This window comes from Herpailurus yagouaroundi, unplaced genomic scaffold (genome assembly GCF_014898765.1).
Source record: "Herpailurus yagouaroundi ecotype Mexico unplaced genomic scaffold, PumYag 216, whole genome shotgun sequence".
Classification (NCBI taxonomy): domain Eukaryota; kingdom Metazoa; phylum Chordata; class Mammalia; order Carnivora; family Felidae; genus Herpailurus; species Herpailurus yagouaroundi.
The window spans coordinates 1,900,785-1,907,783 of NW_024412447.1; the positions used below are offsets into that span (position 1 = coordinate 1,900,785).

General features: G+C 65.0%; 1 protein-coding gene across 1 annotated transcript; it reads left to right on the top strand.

The window, feature by feature from the left end:
* Window positions 1–3: 3 nt before the first annotated feature.
* LFNG (LFNG O-fucosylpeptide 3-beta-N-acetylglucosaminyltransferase) lies at window positions 4–3,644 on the top strand (the record flags this gene model as incomplete). The annotated part of the gene is made up of 5 exons (XM_040455632.1): window positions 4–72; window positions 190–275; window positions 765–930; window positions 1,354–1,439; window positions 1,653–3,644. Coding segments are annotated over 5 exons (474 nt in total), but the record flags the coding sequence as incomplete, so codon positions are not given.
* Between the last annotated feature and the right edge of the window lie 3,355 nt (window positions 3,645–6,999).

The following is a 6,999-nucleotide window of genomic DNA, read 5'->3' on the forward strand; positions in this document are numbered from 1 at the left end:
GACGTTTACATTGGCAAGCCCAGTCTGGACAGGCCCATCCAGGCCACCGAGAGGGTCAGCGAGAACACGATGGTGAGCGTTCCCCGCCCCCTGCCCCCCACGCACGGCTGAGCGGAGTGGGGAGGAGGCCAGAGGTGTCCCTGTGGCCTGGGATGAGGGTCTCACGGTCCCCTGCATTCCCTCCTGCAGCGTCCCGTCCACTTCTGGTTTGCCACCGGTGGGGCTGGCTTCTGCATCAGCCGGGGGCTGGCCCTGAAGATGAGCCCGTGGGCCAGGTGGGTGCCCTGGGACACAGGTGAGGCCGCCCTCGGTCCCAAAGACTCCCCCCCCCCCCACCCCCGGCTTGGTTTGGTTTGGTTTGGTTTGGTTCACTTTCCCAGCTGCGGGTGCCCCAACCTCACGTGTGCAGGCAGGCCACGTCACGTTCCCCACCACTGGTCCCCTCCCGCCTGCCAGGCACGAGGGCTGGTGTGAGCACCGGCCCCAGGCACCGTCGGGCGGGACTCCTTTCTGTACCCAGTCGCCCCCGGACTCAGAATTGTCAGGCTGGCGCAGAGGAGGGTGCCGGGCTGGCACGCGAGCCTGTGAGGAACGCAGACGGGGTCTGTACCCTGCTCCACCGGGGCGTGTCCCCCTTCCCTTGGAGCTGGCTTCTTCCTTCTGTGCTGGTGCTGCCTGGCAGGATCCTGCCGGGCTCCCAGTGGGCGGCTGGCTCCTGCCTCGCCTCAGCTCATCCCCTCTCGTCCTCTCCTCCCTGTCTGCAGCAGGGGCCACTTCATGAACACGGCCGAGCGCATCCGCTTGCCGGACGACTGCACCATTGGCTACATCGTGGAGGCCCTCCTGGGGGTGCCCCTCATCCGCAGCGGGCTCTTCCACTCCCACCTGGAGAACCTGCAGCAGGTGCCGGCCTCGGAGCTCCACGAGCAGGTGCGCCACCCGCCGCCCAGCCACGAGCGAAGGGGCAAGCGGGCAGGGGAAGGAAGTGGGGGGAGGAGGGAGCGCTGGGTGGAGTCGGAAGTCGGGAAGGGCCGCCGCTGGGATACCCAAACCCCCCACCGGCGGGACCCTGCTCACATCCCGTGCGACACTCCCACTCTGTGCCGTCTGGGGCTTTTCCTGCACCAGCAGACGACTCTGCTGGCCCTCGCCGAAGTCCCCGCCCTGGACCTCACTCCCGGCTCGTGCAGAGCAGGTGGGGTGGGTGCAGCGTGACTCACAGACCTTCCTTCTTGGTCCGGGGGAGGCCAGAAGGCGAGGCTGTCCTGGCGCCCCGAACCGCAACGGCCGGCTGTGGACAAAGCCGGGGGCGCGGGGGCAGCTCCCAGCTTCACTCTGCCCCTCCCCGCACAGGTGACCCTCAGCTACGGCATGTTTGAAAATAAGCGGAACGCCATCCACGTGAAGGGGCCCTTCTCCGTGGAGGCCGACCCGTCCAGGTGAGGAAACTGAGGCCCAGAGAGAGAGGTGGTGACCTATGTAGGGTCCCCTAGGGCGTCTGCCAGAGCGGGTGTGGTTGAGCGGCTTGACTACCAAGAGGGCGCCTCGACGCCCTGCTCATGCCGCGGGGCCCCTCCTGGTGCGGCGGGTCGGACGATGGGTGCTCGGCCCGCCCTCCCCGCACGGACCGGCCCCCTGCTCTGTCCCCACAGGTTCCGCTCCATCCACTGCCACCTGTACCCAGACACGCCCTGGTGTCCTCACACCAGCATCTTCTAGCCGCCACGGCTGAGACCCCGTCCTCGGGCGCCCCTGGTATCCAAAGGGCCCGGGGACCCGTGTTGTGCCGCCCTGGCCTTGGCGTTCGAGGCTCCCCGGGGCTGTGCCTACGTCTGTGTGTGTGCCGTGCGCCGGTCCGTGGAGCAGACTGCTGGGCGGTCCTGTTCTGCCAGGGAGCGGGCAAAAGGGCCACTTGTCTGCGTTCCCACGTGCCTCGGGTCAGCGGGCTCCAGAGCCCCATCCCGGAAGCACGTGCCTGCATCGGAGGTCGCTCTGAGGGCAGTTTTCTTACCATCTCGGAGTCTTAGGGCAACATGGGGATCGGGGGCTGCTCTGCGTGGACCTGCAGGCTCTGTGCTGGGGCACCTGCGCCCTGAGATCCTGGCCCCTCCTCGGAGCCCCCGGGACAATTGAGTGTGGCTCAGTGCAGGGAAGCCGGGTTCTGTAGGGGGCGTCCCGAGCCCCCTTCTCCCACTGAGCTCTGGCCCAGGCACGGGGAAGCAGAGAAACAGCACCTGGGTCCAGCCCCTCCTGTTAAGCTCCTAGGGGCCGTGTGGCTAGGGGAACAGTGGCTCCCCTCCCGGCCGTCCTGGGTGGGGAGTCTCTCCAGCCCTCTCTGGTGTCTTCTCTTTGTCTCTTCCCGCGATGGGGAGACAGAGCTGAGCATTTTATCTCCTCTTTGAAGCAGAGAGAAAGTCGCCCATAGTGGGTGTGTCTGTAAATATTGTGACAGTATTTTTTTACTGTGCTGGTTTCTCATAAGGGGGTGGGTAAAAAGTAGGGTGTTTTGTCGTTTTTTCTTGGGGGGGGCAGGTGTTATTTTATCTTTTCTGTGGATCAGAAAATGCAGAAGCCAAACGTGAGATATCTTTGTCGTTAAAGCCGATGGAAATGTCTAACACTGCACGTATTTATATGTCCCGGGCTCTGGACTCTCCTCCCCCACCTCGTGCATAGTACCTGTCTCCCGCAGGCCCAGCTTGGTGCACCTGGCCCGTGGGATGTGTTTTGTCTTCTGTTTTTCCTTCTGCAAAGACATAGGTAGGAAAGCGACAGATAATGGGAAAGTTCTCAGGGAATTGAAGGGTGGTTGCTATGGTGACGTCCTTTGCTGTGAATAAAAGTGCTCTTTGGGGCAACCCCAGGGGTCCTGGTTTTGCTGGAAGTTGGGCCTGAGGTGCAGGTCTGTCTGAGGTGGTTCCAGGGGACTGGGGGCTCAGGTACTCATGTGGGGGCGGCTGGATCCACAGGTCTCATCCAGAGGAGCAGCCCTAAGGCTTTGCAGCTGCAGCCTGTGTTGGCCTGGCTCTAGGGGCTGCAGGGAGCCCAGCCCTCCCTGCAGGAGGGCTGGGGGCTTGTTGTGGCCCAGCTCGGACCTCCCTATCTGGCTTCATCCCCATCACAAACCCAGAGACCACGTCCTTGTCCCATTTTGCAGATGGGCGAATTAAGGCTCAGAGCCAGTGACAGCCAAGGTTAGGTAACTGCACTGGGCCGGCAGGGTGGTAGAGACCTCAAACTCAGAGGCCTGGTGGGCCTTGGATCCCGGCCTCCCCTTGTGCCGGGCACCCCACACTCGATGATCTGGGAGCTGGGCCCCCCCATGCCACCCGGACAGGCCGCAGGAGGCTGGGCCAGGATGTCCCCGGGCCTTGTTTCCTACAACAACCAGCTCCCCGATGACCACTGCCCTTTCTTCCTCAAATCCAGTGGAGGGTGGCAGGAGTAGGCAGGGGCTGGTCCAGCCTCAGCTGCGGCTTCCCTCCCCAGTCCCCAGCAGCCTGGGGACGCCCTCACGCCCTCTTCCTCTTGCTGAGCCCCAGCTGCCTCCGCCCCTCGACTCCAGTTCCCAGACCTCCATGCTCCCCACTCTGCTCCAAGCTTCGCCTTCTCAACACAGCAGAATAAAAGGCGTTTGCAAAGTGCTTCTTTTCCCCACCGCTGACCTGCCGGGGGCGGATGCCAGTCCTGTCCCCACTGGACACATGCCCACATACACAGCACCCCCAAATGGAGGGGGTGGCCGGGGAGGTCCCCGTTTCTCACGACCCCCTTGCTGGTGGCTACTCTGGCCCGGAGGCGCCTGGCCGGGGCCTGACCCCACCTTGCCCTGGCATTGGGGATCAGCCTCCCCTGAGCTGGCGGGGCCCCAGGGCATGGGTGTGTCTGTGCAGCCGCTGTGGGGGCAGGCGGAGCCTGCCACAGAGCTGGTCCAGGCCCTCCCTGAGCCTTGGCCTTCATCTGAGACCGGGGAGCCCCCGTGCTCTGGGTCTGGGAGGTGGCGCAGAGGGCACGGCCCGGGCCTTCCCTCTTCTCGGGGAGAAGCTGAGGGAGGAGGAAGTTCTTGCTCCCCAGAAGGGGAAGCGGGTCTGGGAGGGGGCCTTACAGGAACCGGCAGCCTGATTTCTTCCACGTGCAGCCCTCCTGGGTGTGGGGAAGGGGCCTTCCCCCAAGGAAGGAGTCAGGGAGCGGAGGAGATAACCTGGGTGGCCTGCCTGGCCAGGCTAGTTACCCCCCCCGCCCCCGCACCTCCTGAAGTGCCCGTCATTTGTGGGCTTTCAGAATCCGAAGTAAAACTGCCACCCCCGTACTCCCCACCCCCACCCCCTCCGGCTTCCGCGCTTCCGCGCTGCCAGGCGGCGGCAAGCCCTGAGCCGGGTCTGGGAGGAGCCGAGAGGGGGTGCGGGTGGGGCCCCTCCCTGCTCAGTTTAAACAAACTTCCCTTCACCTGGGGCCATCACGGCCAACTTCCCAAAGAGACGCGTGAGAGCTGTGGTCAGGTGCTGGAGACGGAAGGCCTTGCAGAGGTGCGGTGGGGAGAGCAGGCGGTCTGGGTCTCGCACAGCCTGGGCAGAGGTGCGGAGGCAGGACTGACCAGGATGCCTGGAACCTGGGAGGGAGGATGGCAGGGGGCTGGGTCTCCGCGGCCCTCCCCACGCCCTTCCCCACGCGCCTGCAGGCCACCGGGGCTCACCCTGAGGCTCCCTTCCTTGCTGGCAGCTTCGGCCAGTCCCGCCCTCTCTGGGCCTGGGGTGGGTGGGGGGCGGGTGGGGGGCAGAGGGGAATGACCAGAGCCAGCCCCGTTCTTTGTCAGACCTGCCAGTCTTGCCGCTGCCTCAGGCCCTTCCGCCCACCCCCAGCCCCGGCCTTGCCAAGCCCTTTCTGAGCCCAGGGCAGGACACAGACACTTGGTACATCACTAGGAGGGACCCAGGGACCTGGGGCAGCTCCTGTCTCACCCCTGGAGGTGGTCCAGCTTACGTGAGGGTACTGGGTGGGGAGTGCAGAGCTGTGGCTGCCCCCCACCCCCGGGCACATGCCCCTTAGGAGCCCTGCCCAGGCTTCTGGGACCCCCCCCCCCCCAATCTGTGTGCAGCCCACCTCAGTCCCTGGGTGCCAGCGCTGGTGGTGAGCGCTGGGGGTTTCTCTCCCTGCCCAAATTGACCTTTCCCAGGACCCACCAGCATCCCGGTGCACAGCCCCGTCCTGGCCCTTAGAAGCTCACAGCACGAAGCTGACCGTTGTTACTGATATCTGGTTTACGTAATTGTGTAAGGGCAAGAAGCAAGCTTAAGCAGCTGCTGCAGGTCACTCCTGCTGCCGTCCTGTCCCCTGGGTCTGACACGGGGCTGGCCACCGCATGTCCTCGTGGCTCGTCCCGGTGGGACCTGTGGGCCCTCCACTCAGCAGAGCCCCAGGGAGCCTCAGACAAGCAGCGGGCCCGTGAGGGGAAATTGCTGGGAATGCAGAATGTCCCGGGCTCCCGCCCTGCGGCTCGGGTCCCTCGAGGGCCCGGCGCCCCCTGGTGGGCATCTGCCTCACTCCTGGAGATGCTCTCCCCACTTAGACCCTTCTCGATCAAGGGATCAGGACACCTGCTGTCCCCGCCCTCTGCGGGTGTCCCCTCATTCCTGGAAATGTGGGCTCCTGGCTCACAGGCTAGCTCTCCTGTCCTGGCTCCTGCGTCCGCTCCCGGTTACTTCCGTGTCCGTGATCCTTCCCATGCCCTTGGCCTCCCCTCCCCTCCCCCTGCATCCCCACTGCATGGTCACTCACTCCCCAGACCGTGCCTGCCCCACGACCGCACTCTGCCTCCACCTGCTGCCTGTCCCTCTGCTCAGTCGCTCCGGCCCTCCTGAACCCCCACCCCCCTCACACCTCACAGGCTTGTCCTCTACTGGCTGGAGGCCCAGGTCCAGGCACACCTTTGAACTCACCTTCACCTCCCTTGGCTTCTTGTTTTCACACCCTCTCCCAGCCAGGCCTCTAGCGGCCACCCTCCTGCAGCCTGTGTCCCCGCACCTGGGCAGCTCCCCGAACTCTGGGGAGTCTCACCCTGAGTTCCAGATGGAGCCTTGGCTCCCTGGGAAACCCCCTGCCCCGACTTCGCCCCTGCCTGCTCTCCGGCTCTCCTACTTCTCCCCGCCCCCGGCCCCCAACCACTTCCTTCAGCCTCCCTCCTCCATGAGACCCACCCCACCGGGCCCACAACACTGCCCGCACCGCCACTCTGACCTCGGGGCCAGCAGGGGGCTCCACTGTGACCTAGGCCCCACCCTTCTTGGGGACTCAGGAACACCACTCCACCGACGCACACCGGCCCCTCTTCCCCCACTGCAGCCGAGCCCCGTGCCAGGCTTCCAACGCGCTCTTATCTTAGAACATCCTAATCTTCAAACACGCACGCTCCTCCGGGCCACGCCCCCCACGCGTGCGCCTCTGGGCCACGCCCCCTCCAGCCGAGGCACCGTTTCCTGCTTTGCAGCTAAACTCCAGGAGTCGCTTCTTGCTGTCGCCGCGTCCTCTCCCGTGCTCTCCTGAGCCAGCTGTCCGGCTTCATCGCACTGGTTCTTGTCCAAGACTCCAATGGTGCCCAGCTTCCTGAGTCCGCCGGACTCAGTCACCTTCCAGTGCCCACGGACCCCGTCATCGGCAGCATGTGACGTGGTCCCTCATCTCTCCTTGACACTGTCTTCGTGTGGCTCCCACGACACTCTCTGTCCCGGGCTCCTCCTGCCCGGCTGGTTGTCCCTCCCCACTTCCAGACCCCAAACAGGGGTCCTGCTGTCTCCTCTTCCGCACCCACTCCCTGGGGGATGTCATCCAGACTCCTGGCTTGAAACACAGTATCCAAGCCAAAGACTCCAACTGGCCATCGCTGCCCAGTGCTCTCTCCCGCTTCCCAGACTCACTGTTCCACCACCGCCCCCGACCTCCCCAGGTGCCTGCTCCCTCCCCGGCCCCCCACCTCAGTGTATGAGAACACATCCCCGGGGACCC